The 22,608-nt window shown below is 41.9% G+C and overlaps 1 protein-coding gene across 1 annotated transcript in view; it reads right to left on the bottom strand.

The window, feature by feature from the left end:
- LOC125891528 (ephrin type-B receptor 2-like) overlaps positions 1-22,608 on the bottom strand; it is a 93,755-nt gene that overhangs the window by 7,029 nt on the left and 64,118 nt on the right. Inside the window, exons 5-8 of the mRNA XM_049580883.1 lie at positions 9,442-9,777; positions 9,147-9,271; positions 8,771-8,933; positions 872-980 (exon numbers count right to left, since the gene is read on the bottom strand). Coding sequence (XP_049436840.1) covers positions 872-980; positions 8,771-8,933; positions 9,147-9,271; positions 9,442-9,777 — 733 coding nt within the window. The remainder of the gene's footprint in view (positions 1-871; positions 981-8,770; positions 8,934-9,146; positions 9,272-9,441; positions 9,778-22,608) is intronic.

Genomic DNA, 22,608 nt, shown 5'->3' with positions numbered 1-22,608 from the left:
CTGTTCTATTTCCAGCCTCACCAACCCCGGAATCAAATGCATTTTCCCCCCACACGTTCTCTGCTTGTGCATACCAGCTCCCGTGGCAGCACTTATTTTCTGCTCCTATGGCAGTTCCAAATCAATTTCAATTAGGGGCTCTCCACGCATGATTTTAAGCTATTGCAGAGGTGGAGGATGTTAGATCTTTCAGTAAAAGTAGTAGTTACTTCACATGGTCATCTGTTAACGAGCTGCAGTGTGACCCATCCAGTGTGTGCTTGACATGCGTTACATGACGTGCCATGGTGCGGCGATTCACATTTTCTGCGCCTGGTGGCTCTTGTCATCACTATTTCTATATTAGCACAAAGTCACTGATAACATGTAATGTAGTCTGGCTTAAAGGATGTGACTATGTACTGTATGTAAGCCTGCCACTGGCTGCCTATTACAGATTGAATTCTCCCCTTCTGCTATCTCCTGAAGCTATTTTTCAACACTGCATCTAGACTTGGCAGTGCCAATACAAGATCATTGTTACTGTAACAAGAAATGCTAACAACCCAGAGCGTTTTTTTTTTTTCTATTGTGGAATCTAATGGGTTTAGCTAAACCTAGTTGGTTAGGTGTATCTGGTTCTGGGAGACAATGTATAATATGAAATAGGGTTTCATTTAGTCATGAACCAACAGAGACTTGTCACCATCTCCTCAGCTCTTCAGTGCTTTTAGGCTCATTTAGCTCATTGTTTTGGTTTTATGGCACAATTACAGCTGATCTAATAGCAAGCAATGGAAATAGGCCACCATTAAATAATACTTTTTTTAACAGTACATAGTGTTTGGTATTTGAATGGAAACACACATGGCCTGTAACATTACTGGCTTACCTGCGGCAAACAATTATGAGGACAGTGATGGCAATGATGAAGACTATCCCTGCAGCAGTGGAACCGATGATGAGAGGGAGCTTCTCCTGGATACTGGAGTTATATTCATCTACAGGTAAAAAGCAGAAAACCAAGAAATGTAACTGTAAGGAATCTGTTGTCCTGTTGTGTTTTGTTTTCTTTTTGCTCCCTCCTTCAGTTCTGCCTTCACTTGGTATTCCCTGACGGGGGGTGGCTCCCGTCAGTCTCCTGATCTCTGCACTCCTGCTCTGCATCTGTCATCAGCACACCTGTTCCACATCAACTCCAACCACTGCAGCATTAAAGCCTGGTTCTCCTCTCCATTCTTCGCCAGTTCGTTGTTGAAACCCTCGTGGTAACTACTAGGCTCCATTCTTTGCTATCAACTTGTGTTTTTGCTCACTGGTTTTTGATCCTGTTTTTGACTTTTGGATTTTGCTCTTGGATCACGGACCTTGTACTGCTGCCTTGATAACCTGTTTTTGTTTTTTGTCTTTTTTCAGTGCTCTGCCATTTTCATTCCTCCAGCCAGCCATGTTCAGCCTGAGTTTTTGTTCCCCTCCTCCCACAGACTGTCTTGCCCTTGCCATTCCCCTCCACGGACCCAATTCAGCCCCTGAACGGTTTTTTGTGCCTTTATGATAAACCTTCTTTGTCTGGATCTGCATTGTGATTACAGTCGTTTTGTATTTAGCATAACAGTAATTCATTTTCAAATACAGATCATGTGATCCATGGCTGGATTACTAATCAGGAAACTCTTGGGGAAAATGTAATGGATATAAAAATGTGCACTAAATGTAAAAGAAAACAAAATTAATTATAAATTAATAATTAAATAAATTACTATTATTATTTAATTATTTTGAAAATGCATGCTAATTTGATTCCTTTGATATGTTGATAAGATGTGTTGAAAAACAATTTTTAATGTTTAGTTTTCTAAGTTGAATTATCAGTTGATATCTGTAATCCATTACTTTGCTATAGAGGTGCTTTGTTTGGACAGCATTTGGATTTTTCCTGTAGGGGAGGGGAGCATGTTACTCGCAGCTCGTTCATTACACTTCGCACTTAAAGCCAGCAACACTCTGTCCACTTCCTTTCTGTCTATCTCCCCTTAGGCCTCGATCACACAGAAAGCATTTTGCAGGTTGCAAAACGTAAGGCGCACTTTGTGGGTATTTTTTTGCTAGTTTAAAAAAAAAAAAAAAAAAAAAAAGCTTGCTGTGGCTTTTTATGTTGCCAGGCAACGAAGCCCTCACCTCCTCATCCTAACCTTTCTGCTCTGGTTTAGGGTGACTTGTTGTCAGTATAGTATATTGGGCACAGGGAAACAGAGATCTGTGTGGGTACATGAGACCCTACAAAAGAGAGTGGGTCAGGGGGAATACCACCAGTTGGTTAAGGAGCTTTGCCTTTATGACGGTCGTGTCAAGGTATATTTTAGGATGACTGGGGGGTAGATTGACAACCAGCTGTCTATCGTCGAGCTGTATAGCTCTGGGTATCCAGCAACCACTACCACAAGTTTCTCCTCCATTGTTTACCAGCTGTAAACTTGTTGTGGTGACCACCACAGAAAGCCCACTTCTCAAGTCATCCCATTGGAAAATGGAAAAAAGCCGAGAGGACATGGGGCACTTTTCAGTTCTGAGCTGAAGTGTTTTCAACTTTAGAAGTTCAAAGCACTCCGGCAAAAATGCCAGGCACTTGGTGTGCAGAAACGCGAAGTGCGTCGCAACCCAAAACATGCATGCAAAAAGCTTCATTCTCAATGAAAATAATTACAAAAGCTGCCTCCAGCTGCTAAAATGCTTTCTGTGTGATCAGGGCCTTACAGGTTAGAACAACGGTTGTAATATGTTTAATGACTGTGTACATTTGTTTTCTGATTTACAAGCAATACACTGTTGGTAAATATCTGTGTCAAAAGGCATGTTAGCAAGTGAATTTATTTAGCTGATTAGACATTAGAGATCGGTGGCAGCATGCTTGCTAGCTTGGTGGGATCAGTCTGTATTCATTTTGTGTTGTAATGATTAAAATAGCAATGTCAGTGTGTTACAGTTTAAGAAATACGGTGTCTGTTATATGTGTGGGTTAGTGTTGCACGGTATACTGGTACCAACGGTAGACCACGATACTAAAACACCACGGTACATATGATACCATAATGTTACGGTACCACTACTGTGGGATAAGATTCAAGATTCAAGGTATTTGTCATTTTCACTGTGCATTTTCATACACAAGAGAACGAAATTATGTTTCTCAGTCAGTGACCACAGTGCAAAAATAAAAACATCAATAAAATCATAATAAAATATAGCATAATAAAATAATGAATATAAATAAAAACAATAGGTCTCATTCATGAAAAGTGAGTGAATCTGTGTGTAGATTTGCACATAAAAGCCTACTCTACTAAAACCCTACTCCGGATTCAGGAACGCCGTGGGAAACTCAGATTTGATCATAAACACGTGTGTATGATCATGAATGCCAATCCATCGTAAAGTGACAGCGTGCTCCTGGTAATCAGCAATTAGCATAAATCCCCGCCCATGAATAGCCAATGACCACCACATAAGGAGGTGTAGGTGCATCCTGTCGACCTGTCAGTCATGGCGCAAAGAAAGAGAGAGCAAGAAAGAAAAAAGAATTTTTCCGAAGCGGAGATCGAAATAATTTTGGGTGTAGTGGACTTAAGAAAAAACAGGCAAAGCGAAGGCCTGGAGGGAGGTAACAGATGCTGTTAATGTTGTCTCCCTAGCACAAAGAACCATGTCAGAGGTGAAGCGTAAATGGTTTGATATGAAACTGGAGGCAAAGAAATGCATAAGCACACACACTAAAAATACAGCGGTCACCAAACAAACAGAAGATTCATTCGTGGGGTTTTGAATGAAGTGGGAACGGGAAACCAGAGATGTTTTGTGCGTAATGGATAAACTCTAAATCAGTGATGGCTGTCGGAATGTAGAGCTATTTAACATTTATTTTAACAAATGATACGGATAACTTATAGCCTACAGCAGTTTTGTATGCATCGTCTTCAAATTATTTGAATCTTAACAGCCTAAAGCTCTGTTTTATACAACGTAAATTAAACATTTTTCAAATCAGATTTATTCATTCAAATGATCAAAAAGCCACAAAAAAATCCCAAAAACGTGTTGTCTCAAATAATTCTTTCAGCTGGCGCATGCTCCTTCGTGGCTCCACTACCTGCTGCTCCTGCTGCCCCTGCTGAACCCAGGCACCGAGGCCGAAGAGGCTGTGATCCGGCTGTCCTTACGGATATTTTTATTATCATCATTCAACATGTAGAAAGAACGTGTAAATTGTGGGGATGCAGGGCAGTCCATTGATAAGTCTTATGGCCTGTGGAAAGAAGCTTTTCAGCTTCCTGCTGGTTTTGCAGCTGATGCTTCTGTACCTTCTGCGTGATGGCAAAGGGGAGAAGATGTGGTGGGAGGGGTGGAGTGGGTCCATGATGTGGCTCTGCTGATGCAGCGCTGCTGGTATAGCTCCATCAGGCAGGGGAGTGGGGCACCAGTGATTTTGCTGGCTGTCTTGACCAGTCTGTTGAGCTGCTTCTTTTCCTGCGCGCTGCAGCACCCGAATCAGGAGGTGAAGCCACATGTCAGGATGCTTTCCACGGTGCCCCTATAGAAGATGATGAGGTGTGCTGTGGGGAGGCCTGAGGCGGAGCCGCTGCTGAGCTTTTTTGATGACTGCTGTGGTGTTCGTGGTTGAAGTGAGGTCATCATCAATGTGAACCCCCAAGTACTTCACACTGCTGACCTTCTTCACGGCAGCCCCGTCAATGTGTAGTGGTGCATGATCCTGTTTGCCGGCCCTCCTGAAGTCTACAATAACCTCACTGGTCTTGTCCACATTGAGGAAGAGGTTATGGAATCTGCACCATGCACTCAGCTGTTTCACTTCTTCCCTGTATGCAGACTCATTGTTGTCCTTATTGAGGCCCACCACTGTTGTGTCATCTGTGAACTTCAGGATGTGGTTGTTGCAGAATTTAGCAGTGCAGTCGTAGGTGATAAGTTCAAAGTCCAATCGCAAGAGGGTGAGTGTCTGTGCGCAGTCCAGTAACAGCGCACTCTGGCCACTAATGGCGCGCGCTGTTATTGGCCAGCGCGCACCGTTATTGGCTAGCTTGTAGGTAATATTAATTATTAATATTAATATTAATGAATATTATTACTTTCATTAATGCTGTTGTAGGCTACTGTCATTACCGTCTGTCCTGCATCTCTCTCTGTCTCTCTCTGTCTCATTGTGTCATATGGATTACTGTTAATTTATCATGTTGATCTGTTCTGTATGACATCTATTGCACGTCTGTCCGTCCTGGAAGAGGGATCCCTCCTCAGTTGCTCTTCCTGAGGTTTCTACCATTTTACCCCGTTAAAGGGTTTTTTCTGGGGAGTTTTTCCTGATCAGCTGTGAGGGTCCTAAGGACAGAGGGATGTCGTATGCTGTAAAGCCCTGTGAGGCAAATTGTGATTTGTGATACTGGGCTTTATAAATAAAATTGAATTGATTGAGGTAGACTGACAGGTCTGATGTCTTATTCACTCAGCAGCTGACTTGTTGAATGATGGTGAGTGGATTTAATAATAGTGATAATAATGATGATAATGATAATGATGCTCATCACAGTGACAACGGAAGGGCTACAGATCGTTCTTTAATTGCGACAAACTTCGGCAAATGACTCAGTAACAATGGTAATACATGAAAAACTGTGTAACCAAAGTCATGACGGCGGGGGACAGGGGGTTACTGCTTTGATCAGTGAATATAATGTGACTTGGGATGTACGCCAAATGCTGGCTCCATTATGCAGCAGATCCAGCTGTGCCGCCGTCATCAGAAAAGGACGTCACTTTACGTGACGCTTCAGAGTAAGGCCGTCTCATGTCTCTTAATCAACAATCCTCGCTCCTCACTCCTAACTCCTGACTCCTTGCATGTTGTCCTAAGTGGGAGGGACTAAACAGTTAGGTAAGGTGGCTAGGTTAGGTGGTTAGCAGTAATTTTAAATGACTTGGGACGTACCCTCAGAGACATCATTATTATCACTATTATTACAGTTTTTCTCAACTGCTTATACACTATTACCAGACTTATGAACTAAATATCCTAATGCATAATGCCATCTCCCAAAAGACACACTGAGCCTGAGCTCTTACAGTACTGTACAGCATGTATATATTTATTGTAGCTGTTTGCTCTATCATTCTGTAAGCATCTCAGTTACAGTATGTAATGTGGAATTACTGTAGGCTCCCATTTTGTTACAGTAAAAGGATGGTTTACAGTTACAGTATTCAATCCCACTTCTGTTTTTCCATCGGACTGCTCTAGTTCGTAACTGGTTCACCAATAACCCCAGGTTCAGCAGTATCTTCCTACCAGCATATTCCCCCTTCCTCAACCCCATAGAGGAGTTTTTTTCGGCATGGCGGTGGAAGGTGTATGACAGAGGCCCCTATGTTCATGCTCACCTTCTCCAGGCCATGGAGGAGGCAAGTTTTTTCCCCCGCTGCCTGGCAAGGGCCAATGTAGCATGTGATGTGGATGAGGTTCTCTGGCCTGACCCAGCCCAGAGACGCGATGCTGTACAAGAGTGAAATATTTTCTGTATTTGCCATTTTATTTTGCCATTTTCTGTATTTATATTTTTGTGTAAATATGTTTTTCTTCTTTTTTTTACCTCCCTTATGAATACAAAAAGTAAAAACATTTGTCTATTGTGTTTATCATTTAAAGAGGTTTTGTGGGGGAGAACCAGAAGCAACATTATTTATTTTAGGTTTTTGTGGCAGTGTTATGAATTGATTGCCGCAATGTCTAAGACTATGCTGTAGTGTGTGTGTTTTTCTGGGCTATTGTGTGATGTGTGAAGGCAAAGTTTGGTTTTGACCTGGAAGTTTGACGTTTGGGGAGTTGAGTGTGTAGTTTTGGATTTGTGTTTAGAGTTTTGAGGAATGGAGCTTAGTTTCTAGAAATGTGTCTAAACAATCGAGAAAAACTGTAAATCCACTCGCCACCATTCAACAAGTCAGCTGCTGAGTGAATAAGACATATCAGACCTGTCAGTCTACCTCAATCAATTTATTCCACTCACATGACATGCAGGACAATTAATGATGGGCAAATGTGTTTGTGTGTGTGTGTGTGTGTGTGTGTTTGTTACCTCAAGGCTGGATTACTATAACTCTCTATTATCAGGTAGCTCTAGTAAGTCCTTAAAAACTCTCCAGCTAATTCAGAATGCAGCAGCACGTATACTAACAGGAACTAAGAAACAAGATCATATTTCTCCTGTTTTAGCTTCTCTGCACTGGCTCCCTGTAAAATCCAGAATTGAATTTAAAATCCTACTGTTAACTTATAAAGCTCTAAATGGTCAAGCTCCGTCATATCTTAGAGAGCTCATAGTGCCTTATTATCCCACCAGAACTCTGCGCTCTGAGAATGCAGGGTTACTCGTGGTCCCTAAAGTCTCCAAAAGTAGATCAGGAGCCAGAGCCTTCAGCTATCAGGCTCTTCTCCTGTGGAATCATCTTCCTGTTACGGTCTGGGAGGCAGACACCGTCTCCACATTTAAGACTAGACTTAAGACTTTCCTCTTCCTCTTATAGTTAGGGCCGGCTCAGGCTTGCCCTGTACCAGCCCCTAGTTAGGCTGACTTAGGCCTAGTCTGCCGGAGGACCCCCCCATAATACACCGGGCACCTTCTCTCCTTCTCTCTTTCTCTCTCTCTCTCTCTCTCTCTCTCTCTCTCTCTCTCTCTCTCATCCTATTACTGCATCTTGCTAACTCGGCCATTCTGGATGTCACTAACTCGGCTTCTTCTCCGGAGCCTTTGTGCTCCACTGTCTCTCAGATTAACTCATATCGCAGCGGTGCCTGGATAGCGTGATGTGTGTGGTTGTGCTGCTGCCGTGGTCCTGCCAGTTGCCTCCTGCTGCTGCTGTTATCATTAGTCATTAGTCATACTTCTTCTGTTATTATACACATATGACTATTATCACACATGTATACTGCCAGATATTAATACATACTTTCAACATATTGTACCGCAGTAGCCAGAACTATAACGATAATATTATTACTTTCATTAATGTTGTTGTAAGCTACTGTCATTACCGTCTGTCCTGCATCTCTCTCTCTCTCTCTCTCTCTCTCTCTCTCTCATTGTGTCGTATGGATTACTGTTAATTTATTATGCTGATCTGTTCTGTACAACATCTATTGCACGTCTGTCCATCCTGGAAGAGGGATCTCTCCTCAGTTGCTCTTCCTGAGGTTTCTACCATTTTTTTTCCCCGTTAAAGGGTTTTTTTGGGGGGAGTATTTCCTTATCTGCTGTGAGGGTCCAAAGGACAGAGGGATGTTGTATGCTGTAAAGCCCTGTGAGGCAAATTGTGATTTGTGATATTGGGCTTTATAAATAAAATTGACTGAATTGATTGATTGATTGTGTGTGTATGTGCATGCGTGGTGTTATATCAACACGTGTGGTTCTGGATATGAGCAACTGCACATTTAACAGCCACACATCACCGACAGTCCGCTGAACAACGTAATGGGTTGTGAATGAAATAAACTTATTTACAACATGACACAACATGGGACGTACCCCAGGATAGCTTGTGGGCGTAATGTCAACAAACTCCACATACTACAGGAGAGAGTCACGTTCACAGGTGCACACATTAACATTTATTTATATTAAATCACAAATCGCAGCCTTTCATGCGGTTTTGTAATTGCACAGCCTGACATTATGATTGCGATTAGAACCAAGATCTAGTTGGCCAGTAAATCGGATTGTTATCCTACCTTCAGTCATAGTTTGGAAGTACATTTTGCCACTGAAGCGTCCAAATCCAGCAACAGTCCGTGCCCGAACCTCAAAGACGTAGATAGTTCCAGACTTCAAGCCTCGTATAACTGCAGTGTTGGTCTGACTCCTCGTTAGAGATGAGTTCCACTCTGCCTGGTTCTGAAGCATATGTATCAAAAAAAGAAAATAATCACACCAACTTTTGTTTGGGCTGATTCCTGAGGGCATTTTAAAAGCATTATAAAAGAGCTACTAGAGCAGTAAGACTGTCAAACCAGCAGTCATGATGTCCACATGAGCCACTGTGGAAAAGACTGAGAAAGCCTGTCTCTTTGATTAATGACTGTGTCTTCATCATCAACCTTGATGTACCTTCTCATAGTACTGCAGTTCATAGTCCAGGATCACTCCATTGGGCTGATCAGGTTGGGACCAGGACAGGGTGATGCTGTTAGGGCCTCTGCTGACCTGGTGGATGATGGACACTGCTGACGGTGCTGAGCATAAAACCAGGGAAAGCAATGTTAGAGGCTGTGGAGAAAATGGTGACAGGCAGACAGGCTACTGAAACTACTGCAAAAATCATAACAGAAACTGAAACTGTTTTAACTGACTCATGATCACTTAAAGTAAAGTTATGCCATGTAAAATATTTGGTTAGCCTCACCCGCCTGGTTGGTGGTGATGTTGACAGACGTATACTGTGGTGAATAAGGACTCTGGTCAGACACTCCGTTGACAGCTTGTATTTCAAAGGTGTACTGGGTGTGAGCCAGGAGATCGCTGATTAAAACGCGGGTGTCGGTCAGTCCCAGCTGACGTGGGACAAACTGCACATTGTCTCCACAGCGGGTGCAGCCCCCCCGCCCACTTCCACAGCTCTTACATATGATGTTGTAAACAACATCTTCTCGGCCACCACCCTCCTGTGGTGAGCTCCACTCCAGCCTCAGAGAAGTCTCATTCACTATGGAGATGACATTTTGTGGAGCTGATGGAACAGCTGGAAGAGGAAGGGAAAGAAAAAAAATTATACTAATATTGCACCTGTAAAAAGTGACTTTGTAATTCTAAGGCAGGCTTTCGGCAGCTATTCATTATTGTTCATTTGCTTCTAATTTTCCTCACCACAGCTACCTGCCTCTGGGTCCTCTGGGTTTTCAAGCTGTGATGTTCCACCCATCCCCTGACACAAATGACATATGCAAGAAACTAAGTAATCTATAGTTGGGCATGCAATACTTCTGATGAGGGTTGCTTTACAGAAATGATGTACTTTCAACAGAAAAAATTGTTGTGCAACACTTTGCTTTCATGTCGTGCACAGGAAGAATTGTGTTACGTTGCAGTTCAAATAAACACAAGAAGTTTGTGCTCTAGAGAAAGGATCAACACTCAGTGAAAAACCTAAGCCCTATGATAAGCTAATATGGCAAGGCTTAACTATACAAACCAATGAGCAGTGATAACTAGCATGTCTTTGGGGTCATCAGGTGGGAACCTCCTTTCACCAGTGTTTCGTCTAGTTGGTCCCACAACACCTCCAGGAGGCTAGACAGTGATCTCTGGCGTCCCAGAGACACTCCCCTAATGCCAGGTCTCACTGCTCCCTGCACCAACCCAATAACCTCCTTTACCTTACTTACACATGGCTTTCTCAGCCCAAACAGCACTGCCACCTTCAACCAAACCCAGGCTCCGTACATGCGAGCACTAGGTAGAAGCAGGGCTGATACTACCTTTCCTAGCACATTCACCACACTCTATTTCACACGCTACATAGCATAACTACAATATAAGCTAAAGTTAAAGGAGCTAAATAAACTTACAGGATCAGCAAACACACTCACCTTGCTGCATGGCCTCTAACAAAATGGATTCAAATAGGCCACTCCCACACTTAAATACTTCCTCTTCCTGGATTTCCTCCTGAGAGGAAGTGGATCTCTCCACCTGATCTCAAGGAGTTATGTACCCTGTTTAGTAGTTCCCCCTGCTGGCCCCCAGCTGACATTATTTCTTCTCTTATAGATAAACTGGCTACATTTAATTGCTTCATCTGACATTTCCCTCACTGTCTTCCTCAAACTCTGTCCCCGCACTCCAAGTTCCCCCAAGAGCGAGACAGCTGATCTTGCTATGAATCCCGTACACCCCACTTCCACTGGACAAATTCTAGTCTTCCATCCTCGCTGCTCAGCTTCTGCTTCTAAGTCTGCATATCTAAGCTTTTTTTTCATAGGCTTCTTCCACTGAGTCTTCCCAAGGAACTGTCAGCTCAATTAAATAAACTATCCGTTGACTCACTGACCACAACACTAAGTCAGGCCTCTGCCTGGTACAAACTATTTCCTGGGGAACAACAAGCTTTCCCCCTAAATCTACTTGCATTTCCCAATCACAAGCACCTTCTAGGCGGCCACACCCTTGCCTCCTCACTAACTTATCTCTTCTGTGTTTCTCTCCCTCACGGACAAACTGAATTACTAAACTATCCTTAACACCTTCTGAATTCACCTGTCTTGATTTCCCTTCGATGCCTGCAGCTAAACATTTCAGGTTGCGGTACGTGAACACAATGGGCATGATGGGTCCTCATTTACCCACAGTTTTAGGTTCTGGGGGGTTGGTAACACATCGTATGTAGCCCCTACCAGGAATACGATTGTTACATGTAGGCCCAAAAGTTTATGGATATAGTGTAGGCCTTTGTTAGAAATCCTTGTACGGCACAACATGGATCTGGGGGAGCTGCTTTCTGTCTGGCTCTAGGCCGAGGTATAGGTCTCTCTGGGTTGATAGCTCTGCAGCAGTGGTTAAGATGGAACCAAACGTCCTTACCTTCAACTTTCAAGGCAGTTGGTGTGGCTAATATGATCTTGTATGGACCTTCCCTTCGTGGCTGGTCCCACTTCCTTTTGAACACCTCGATGTACACCCTCTCTCCAGGAAGTGTTCTTTGAAGGTCTTCTGGGATTTTGACCTTTCTGTCCTGGTAATACGATTCTCCTCCATACTCCACAGGTCCCTCCAACTAAGCTTCCTCTTCTCTACACTTTCCCAATTCAACCACTGTCCCTGTTTAGCCTGTTCTACAACCAGTTTTTTTTATCTTTGAGACCTGCTTTATTCCATACCGGTTTGCCTGAGCCAAGCCCCAGGCCTCCCCGGCCAAACTGAACATTACCTACAATCTCTGCATGCCTAAGAGCTGCCTCTGCCTCCTGAACTGCCGATCTTGGCTTCCATTTCCTCCCCTTGGTTGGATTTGGAACCACACTCCTAACTACCACGTCCTTACTCCCAGATAACAAGAGCTCTGTCCTGACCTTGGTGCATTTAAATTCCTCTGTTAAACTAGATACTGGCAGCTGAAGTATCCCTTTTCCAAACAATGCAACACTACTTAGACACCTAGGAGCACCCAACCACTTCCTAATATAGGAGCTAACCGACCTTTCAATTCTCTCCACTACGGATATTGGAATTTCATAAATTGACAATGGCCACATTAACCTAGGATATAGCCCAAATTGCAAACGCCACAGCTTCAACTTTCCTGGAAGTTCGGATTTATCTATTCTATCCAATCCTTCTGCCACATCTTTTCTAAATTTCACCACCTGTTCCTCATCATTCAACTCCACATTGTACCACCTACCTAAGCTCTTTACTGACTTTTCCCTAATTGTTGGGATTTCCTCATCATGAATGACAAACTTCCCTCTACGTAACGAGATGCTTCTAGATTTACTAGGCTTGATCTTCATGCTGGCCCACTTGAGGTTCTTATTTACCTTCTCTAGTAGCCTCTTTGTACATGGCATTGTTGTGGTCACCAGTGTCATGTCATCCGTGTAAGCCCTAACTGGTGGAAAATGCAACCCATTCTGCCGTCTCTCTCCACCTACCACCCACTTAGAAGCCCTGATGATTACTTCCATTGCCATAGTAAATGCTAATGGAGAAATTGTACACCCTGCCATGATGCCTATTTCTAGCCTCTGCCAACCTGTTGTGAAACCTGCTGTACTTAGACACAGCCTAATATCCTGAAAATATGCTTTCACTAAGTTAACAACTACCTGTGGCACTCTGAAGTAGTCAAACGCACTCCAAATGAGGCTATGCGGTACTGAACCAAACGCATTTGCAAGATCTAAAAATACTACATGCAGGTCCCTTTTCTTAATCTTCGCTGCCTGAATCTGGTGCCAGATCACGCTAGTATGCTCTAAACACCCTGCAAAACCTGGTATTCCTGCCTTCTGCACCATGGTATCTATTAAGCTATTCCTTTCTAAGTAGCTAGCTAATCTCTGCGCAACTACACTAAAGAAAATCTTCCCCTCTACATTCAAGAGAGAAATCATCCGGAACTGGCTAAGGTCCACAGACTCCTTCTCCTTAGGAATGAGGACACCCCCTGCCCTAAGCCATGCTCTTGGTATAATTTGCTTCTCCCAAACTATTCTTAGCTGTTTCCATAAAAATTTAAGGGTATCAGGCGCACATTTATAAACCCGGTAGGGGACTCCATTAGGCCCTGGGGCCAAAGAAGCCTTTGCACGCCTGACCACCTCCTGAACTTCCTTCCACCTAGGTGGTCTGACATCCATCTCATGCTCTATCCCTTCTAATGGCATGATTGATTGGTAGCATTACTATTGTTGCCACAGACAGTAGTTTTAAATCAACACAGACTCGGACCTGCATTCAGGGTCTCTGTTCACAGAAGTAGCTGTCTGTCAGCAGCAGCTCTCTTGGAACTGAGAGGAAAGAGGCCGACCAAACTGCCTTCATCAGGCTGACTGACAGCAGACATTTACTAAACCAAAATAGTCTGTGTGTCAGCTCCACAGGAAGAAATCAACAGTGTTTGTATTTGATTTTATTTCCAGGGCCACCGTACCAAGTGAGGGGAATGTGCCACACATGCAGACTGGGGTTGATAAATAAATAAATCTAGTCAAGTCAAGTCAAGTCAAGTCAAGTCAAGTCAAGTCAAGTTTATTTCTATAGCACATTAAAAACAACCTCAGTTGACTGTACAGGCTATGGATGTAAATACATATAAACAAATATAAATAAAATAAACATCCCTCTCTAAAACACATGGTAAAAATAAACAATAAAACGTAATAAAATGACCAATAAAACATCATAAAAACAAATCAAGATAAAATAAATAGTACTTAAACCAAGATCTCATGCTTAACTAGTGCTTACAGCTAGTGAGAAGAAATGGGTTTTCAGCAGGGATTTAAAATGCTCAAGAGTCTGAGCAGCTCTTATATGCAGTAGCAGGCTGTTCCACAGATTGGGGGCTGCCACTGAGAAGGCTCTATCACCTCTGCTTTTAAGTTTAGATCTGGGAACCTCCAGCGGCAACAGGTTGGTAGACCTCATTGCTCTGACTGGGGTGTGTAGCAGCTCAGACAGATTGGATGGTGCGAGGCCGTTAAGACTTTTAAAAACAAGTAATAACATTTTAAACTGGATCCTAAAAGAGACTGAAAGCCAATGTAGGGAAGCCAGTACAAGTGTAATGTGGTCTAGGGTTGTCAAAAGTATTGATACTCAAACGCTGTATCCGGATACAATACTAATTTACAAAAGTATCGATACTAACAATGCACGCCACCTCAGCGCCTGTTGGGTGCGTGCAATGGGTCCGACGGACACGCGCTGTGCAGGGAGCGTGTGGCAGGCACAGAGCCCTCGCTGCAACCCGGCTTGTCATTGTTGTCGGTGTGCATGCATGCACACATTTCCGTTGCTGTAATATGGCCAGCGCGGCTGCAGGAGGATCAGAGCAGCCAGTTTTGGTCAAAAATGATAAAGGAAAAAGTGCTCTTTGGAAATATTTAGTGAAGTGAACACAGCACGCTGCAGACGGCAGGTACAGCCCCTCCCCTCACTAGCAGCTGAGCAGCTGGTGTCACCAGCATCAAACTAAAATAGAACTTGTAACGTTAATGTGGGAGCTAAGCAGAAAACTTTATCAGTCCTGCCTGTCTGTAACATTAATAGACAATGTTAGTTTTACAGGCCAACACAATTATGTGTGTCTGAAAAGTTATGTTAACTGTAAAGTCACAGATTGAAGCTGAAAAAACGTTTGGTTTCTCCCCCTGGTACTCTGATCACATAGTGAGGTAGAAACAGGAGCCTCCTGAGCCTAAACTACCAACTCTATTTGATCAGCAATGGAAATATGGTGCCAATTCACCAGAAACACAGAAAATAAACAGGGCTGTAGATAAATACATTTGTATGGACAGATCTTGTTTCTGGTTGTTATTTATTTTGGGGGGATTTTTTGTTGTTATCATTGATGTTACTGTTCTGATCTTTATTTAAAAAATGGCATGCCTCTTAATTTTTCACTGCTGTATCAAAAATGGTATCGAGTATTGAATATTTTCCTGAGTATCGATATCGAGTTTGAAATTTTAGTATCGTGACAACCCTAATGTGGTCACGGCATTTTTTCAATGTTAATAGGCGGGCCGCTGCATTTTGAACAGCCTGCAAACAGCGCAGTGAAGACTGGTCAAGACCAGCTTACAGAGAGTTACAATAGTCTAAACGAGATGAGATAAATGCATGAATTACTCTCTCAAAGTCTTGTGGAGGGAGGTAGGCCGTCACCTTACTGAGGAGTCTTAATTGGAAGAAGCTCTTCTTGACAACTGAACTGATCTGTTTATCTAGTTTAAAAACAGCATCAAATATCATGCTAAGGTTCCTCACAGCAGGACAACAGTACGATACCAAAGGACTGATGGCACTATCATAGCCATTGAACAAATTGGTTTTTCCAAATAAAATTATCTCTGTTTTATTTTTGTTCAAGTTAAGGAAGTTTATCTCCATCCATGATTGTGTGTCATTAAGATAGTTCAACAAAGCCTGGACAGAAGCATCACTATTTGTTTTTATGGGCAGATAGATCTGAAGGTCATCCACAAAACAATGGAAGGAGATGTTGTACTTTTTAAAAAAGACCCCAAGGGAAGCATATACAACGAGAATAAAATGGGGCCCAAAATGGAGCCTTGCGGTACCCCACAATTAAGTGGGGATGCAGCAGAAGAGTACTGGCCAAGATGGACAGAGAAACTCCTATCTGACAAATAAGACTGGAGCCATTTTAGCGCTGTGCCTTTAATGCCTACAGGAGACAGGAGAATATCGTGATCCACTGTGTCAAAGGCGGCAGATAGATCCAGAACAACCAGGACAGCCCCAGCTAGCAATTTTTGGTTCTGAAAACATTCTGACAATGTTACCTATAATGTTGTTACAATGTTTTTAGCGGGAAGTTTTCTTTAAGTTCCCAGAATGTTCTTCCAGAACATTCTCTAAAAACATTCTAAAACTGTTTTGTAATAACCTTCTTAAAATGTTGAATGAAAATATTGCCATAACATTATACCATAATGTTTTAATGATGTTTTTAGCGGGAAGTTTTCTTTAAGTTCCCAGAATGTTCTGGAAGAACGTTCTATAAAAACATTCTAAAACTGTTTTGTAATAACCTTCTTAAAATGTTGAATGAAAATATTGCCATAACATTATACCATAATGTTTTAATGATGTTTTTAGGGGTAAGTTGTCTTTAAGTTCCCAGAATGTTCTGGAAGAATGTTCTATAAAAACATCCTAAAACTGTTTTGTAATAACCTTCTTAAAATGTTGAATGAAAATATTGCCATAACATTATACCATAATGTTTTAATGATGTTTTTAGGGGTAAGTTTTCTTTAAGTTCCCAGAATGTTCTGGAAGAATGTTCTATAAAAACATCCTAAAACTGTTTTGTAATAACCTTCTTAAAATGTTGAATGAAAATGTTGCCATAACATTATACCATAATGTTTTAATGATGTTTTTAGTGGGAAGTTTTCTTTAAGTTCCCAGAATGTTCTGGAAGAACGTTCTATAAAAACATTCTAAAATTGTTTTGTGATAACCTTCTTAAAATGTTGAATGAAAATATTGCTTGAGCATTATACCATAATGTTTTAATGATGTTTTTAGGGGTAAGTTTTCTTTAAGTTCCCAGAATGTTCTGGAAGAATGTTCTATAAAAACATTCTAAAACTGTTTTGTGATAACCTTCTTAAAATGTTACAAATGACTGCTACAACATTATACCTTAATGTTCTTTAAAATGCTTACAGCTGACAGTTTGAGAATGATACCACTTCAGGACTGGGTGACATGCTTTGAAAAAAAAAAATCTATAAATGTTATGTTACAATATTTAAACAATGAAATATTATGACATCACCATTCAATTTCAAGATTAAAGTTTTCTGAGTGACCACTACTACTACTTCAAGATAGAATTGGAATATGAACCCATGTAAATGTTTCACAACACTCGTTTATTCAAAACACAGAAAGAGAAAAAGTTATCTGAAACTGTACAACTGTGAGGAAAGAACTGACAAACACACTTTTTTGTGGAGCTGAAAAAACAAAACAAACTGCATCCACATGTTGCATGCATGAAATTAAGAGTTCCTCAGAATAAAACAAAACTCCTTTAATAGTCCCTGGATTCCACGATTAACTGTTTGTGTCAGATGCCTCTGTGGGGCTCCTGGCAGACGCTGCAGGATGGGAGTCATCATCTGAACCGAGTCCGCTTGCCTCATTCACCTGCATTATAACAAAAAAAGTATTTAAAATCATAACTGTGGTAACCGTCTAATTTACAGAACATTAATTATTAAGTAATTACTGGAAATAACCAGTAATATCCAACTAAAGCAGATACAAAAAAAGTAAGGTAATATAGTGATAATGATACAATGACTAGTAATTACTATACTATTAGCACTATATAATATTCAAGTAAACAGGGCAAAGTCAAATAATGACAGTTTCTCCGTGTAGACTCACTTTGTTCACACAACGACAATGGTTACCAACTTGATTTGTTAAGTCAGAATCTCAGCTTTGTGCTCTGTGCACGTTCACATTAAAACTAGACGTTTGGCATCATATGATTCTACTTACACACAAAATACAGCAAATGTTGGCTGCTTATTTCAGCCAAGAGGAAGAGGTTAATGGAGAGCTAATGAGGAATTCCAAAAATTAATCACATTCATAAGCAACACTGTTGCTGCAAATATAGATGGAGAGGTCTGCTGGTTTAATTTCAGACAGCTGAACATTGCCCAACATTTTAATATGAACTTTATCCCTTTAAACCAAAAAAAAAAAAAAAAACAGAGCAACAACTGTCATATTTGACTTTATTACTATTCACAATTTTCGAATTCCAGTGTGCAAACTCTGAGTTAAAACCTGAACTCTGGGTTGACTAATTCTGAACTCTTAGGCTCAGAGTTTTCGGTTTCAGAACAGGCCATAACAGTTAGTTCAATCAACTCTGAGTTATTTGACCCTGAGTTACAGGGAGATGAAAAGCCCTCATCAATGGAGCAACGATAACATGATTCACCATGGCAACATGCAAAAAAAAAGCCCCTCCCACTTCTCATGGTGGAGTGAGACATGTGAATTCTGACGCAAAATATGAGAATTAGCATATAAAAAATAAATAAAAACGGTTCTGTAGCAGCTGCATAAAGAACGTGAGCTCTTGATCGAGACAATACTGTAGGCTACGTGAGTATTAATCTTTGAAAAAAAAAAATTATCTCGAGTGTTCCACTAAATCAACATCTATTCTGTGTATGAGCAGGTGCAATTCAACAGGCACAAATGAACTTGCCAGCAACTAAAGATGAAATATAAAAATTAAGTTTGGGTGTGGAATAATTTAATTACACGCAATCATGATGTTGTTTAACCTGCATTCAACATGTGATATAAGAGTCACAATTAGGCTACTTTATTGGTCCCCACAGGGAAATTATTCTATTACAAAGCTCAAAATTAAGAAATAAATGTTATTAAATCTTCTCAGCAAAAAAGTCATTTTCCAGCTGTCCAACCCTGTCAGTATTTTTGTCTATTTAAAAGCAACATCCAAATGTCTTTACACTGCAGTCTCCAAATGTGTGTTTACTAGATATGTTCCATGTTGTCTCCATTATAACGTGACAGGGATTTGCGCGTAGTCTTATGCATCAATCACACCTACAAATTAAATGATAAATTGATTGAGTCTCTACATTAATTGTTGATAGACTGAGCCTACCTACTATGAAAAAACAAGAGAGAGAGAGCAGTGCAATTTGCTCTGAGCTGTGCACATGTCCGCATCGTGTCATGTGAGCGATGTGAGGGCTGTTCAGATAAACTGACGGTGCAGAACAACAGGAACGATTAAACAAATCCTCATGGAGAATAAAACATGCAGTTGAGGAGTTTATACGTCCTGTCAGCCGCTGCTTTCAGTCTGCAGGCTTCAGATAAAAAGGAGAAACTCAGGGTTAGTTGGAGAAAACCTGCTCCCGACCAGGTTAGGAGTGTGTTGCCATAGTAACTGACTCCGAGCTTCAGTTACCTGTCTTTGTGAAATGGGCTGGAGTTACTCCTCTTTCCCTGGTTTGAGTTACCTCCCTTTCTGAAATGGAAAACCCAGAGTTTCCCTCATTTCAGGGTTTACAGACTCAGAGTTTTCACTAAACCCGCTTTGTGAAATGGACCCCAAATAAACCTATTTACTTTTTGTAAACAATGATGACAAACGTGAGCTGCGCGCACATCCTGGTAACATATGTGGAAATATGGCAGAGAACAATAGCTTGTCAAGCTACACTAGTTCACTGTTCTGTCGTCTTTTTGTTACATCCTGTTTCGGTCGCTTGCTTGCGTGTCCGGTAGGTCTGAACAATGTTAGGAAAATATCAGAAAACGATAGATCACTCAGCCCTAGTGGCTGGTCAAAACTGTACTTCTGTTACAAAACTGTGTGCACAGCTTTTCGATCACGTAGGCTCAGGTCTACTCAATATTTGCGTTGGGCAACACTGCATGGCCACATCAAAGTAAAATGAATCATTTCACTGATTGCCTGTGATAAATTAGTGGATTTCTTTTTTCACAACAGTGTTCTTGCTCAGATTTTCTGCATTACCAACTGAATACATGCAGGACTACACACTGTGAGCGTACAACTTCTATCAGTGACATTCCTGACACTTGGCTCAATAACTGATCTGATGTAACATATCCCCTCATCTGAATTAGGCAATTACTGCTCATAGAGAATTTCATAAGAACATGTCAGCGGATCGGCAAAAACCCCTATCCTTCTGGTGCGATGCTCAAACAATTCTGACTACCAGTTCCTCTGGACACCTCCAAAGGACTTACATTGTGAAACAACAGCACTTTTACAGCCGATAAGCTGAAACTCTGAATGTAACCTTGTCAGGACCAGGTTATGAGCTAAGCGTTTCCACTGTAGTGTAAAATTTTGTGTATAATGGCTTATATATTGAAGGAGAACATAAAATGTGTAGGCCCTATTATGTTGTCTGATAAAGTGTGTAATTCATTTATTACCATTTTTTAACATTTGATTACTCTTTATTTGAGCTCCTGTTGCTGTTAATGAATATCTTCCATAGACTCTAGATCTACATGTAGATGCACTCGTTGACCCTTTGTGAACTTTAGACCTGTACCTGAACCCAGGGCGGACACATTAAATTATGGCATGAGTTTGCTCAGCTAAACAACTGGGCCCCTGAAGGATATGGGCTAAATAAAAAGAGTGCAAAGGGTGCTGAAGAAAAATTTACTCGGTTCCACCTTTTGCAGACCCGCAGAGAGCAGGCCCCTCTAGTATATTAATCTAGAGAAGGGCTCCGTATCAAAAGTGCATTGAAAAGAGCTCTGTACCTCAAGTGCAAAGAGAAGGGCTTTGCACCTAAAGAGCAAAGAGAAGGACAGTGTAGAGCCTGGATCTGAGTTTTTTGTGCGGTGACAAGGTGGCCGGAGAAAAAGAGTAGGGGTTCCTGCAAAGTCAGAGCTTATGTTTCAAAAACTCCAGGGAAAGGAGCAACTGTGTTATGGCGGAGGATGGAAATAGGATCAAGAGGAGCATAAAAAAGAGAGAAAGAGGCTAACTAACGTAATAAACATGTCAAAGTCTAAAAATTGATGACATGTCAAAATTATATAAGGAATGGCTAAGGAGAATGAAACCAGTCCTGTAGCGTGCTTGGGTAATGTCTGTGTACTTTCCTTTACTTTTCTTGGGACACGGCTCGGCTTTCTCTCGCATGCACTCTTCCTACTTTTCTCTGTGCTGTGCTGTCTGAAGTGCTGATATAGATTGGTCGTGTTGCCGCGGGACGTGGCGACTTTAACTTTTACACTTACACAGCACGTCTTTCTGTTCAGCGTCGCCGTACCTGAATCCAAAGTATCGCCATGTAACAGACGTTTTTTTCCGCTACTAATTCAGCCTGTTCATGGTCGAGCTCATGCTCTTCTTCAGCGTCTGTGTTGGTCACTGCTGCACGCCGGCTGCACGCACCAGGATAGCTTGTGGGCGTGATGTCAACAAACTCCACACACTACAGGAGAGGCAGTGACGTTCACAGGCACACACGTTAACATTTATTTAGCCTACATTAATCGCAAATCGCAGCCTTTTATGCGGTTATGTAATCGCACAGCCTGATATCGCGATTGCGATTGCGATTAGATTAATTGTGCAGCACTAATAATAAAGTAAAAAGTCACTTGACATGCTGCTGTTTTGTGCTATGACCTATTTAAGTGTTGGAAGTTGTTATTTACGTGACAACGCCTGAACGCAACACAAGCTCTGTGTGAGTGCCGTGCTGAGCAGCGTGTCTGTCTGTGCGTAACAGCAGTCTGTTGGTGGTTATTTATACACTTTCCATTTCAATATCTTTGTCAGCTGACAAACTGCACCGGGCTCGGGGTCAGGTTTGGTCAGGAAAATGCGGCCCGAGCCGCTCTAGCGTGCTCACCTGTGTGTGTGGCGGAACTCCGCCGCGCGCCTGCATCAGAGCAGAAGAGCACGTTTTGAAATACATTTATTTTATTGATTAGTTATTGACATTTACTATTTTTAGCAACTTGCCCGATCGGGCAAGTGAGGTTACTAGTTTACATGCCCGACCGCGAGTTTTACTTGCCCCGGGCAATCGGGCAATCCTTATTGTTGAGCCCTGAATAGTAAAATATGCCACTCATTGCAGCCCTAGACGTCTGACAGAAATTTAAGTGTTGCCATTTAGACAATTGGGGGCCCATGTCGGAGTGAAGGGATGTCGGAATGGCGGTTGCTTCCCCAGCAGTGATAACATGCTTTCAGGTCCGAGTCTCCAAACCAGAAACGTTTGTAACAACACCAGAAAAAGTCGCTAGATTTGTCACTATAGTCGCCTTTGACAAAAAAAAGTCGCCAGATTTAGCAAGAAAGTCGCCAAGTTGGCAACACTGCAACGCGAATCCGCGACACAAATGCGTCCAGTAAACTGTAGCCTAATCTCTTTTTTATGACAACTACGACTACACAAATACACACATCGTAATATAATTCAAAACAGTCAGTGTGTAGACTTACCATGTGAACCACGACCACGACGACCTCCGTTTCGGCGCGATGAAGTAGCTGCAGGTTCCGTTTGTGTCCCGCCAGCTTCGGGGTCAAACCACGCCTCTTCAGTTTGAATTTGAATTTGTTGTGAGGCCACTGGCTGAAGTCCTCATCCTTCTCTGCTGCACCTGCAAGGTTGCTATGTCCGCAGCAGTGGAGCCTATTTCATATTTAGGGTGAATGCTGAAAGCATGTACTTATATACATATACTTATTATTACCTGTATTCCTATTACCTATTGCGCCCCCCCCAAGCGCGCG

The sequence above is a fragment of the Epinephelus fuscoguttatus genome, linkage group LG7, assembly GCF_011397635.1.
Source record: "Epinephelus fuscoguttatus linkage group LG7, E.fuscoguttatus.final_Chr_v1".
Taxonomy (NCBI): domain Eukaryota; kingdom Metazoa; phylum Chordata; class Actinopteri; order Perciformes; family Serranidae; genus Epinephelus; species Epinephelus fuscoguttatus.
This window is presented reverse-complemented; position numbering and strand designations above follow the sequence as displayed.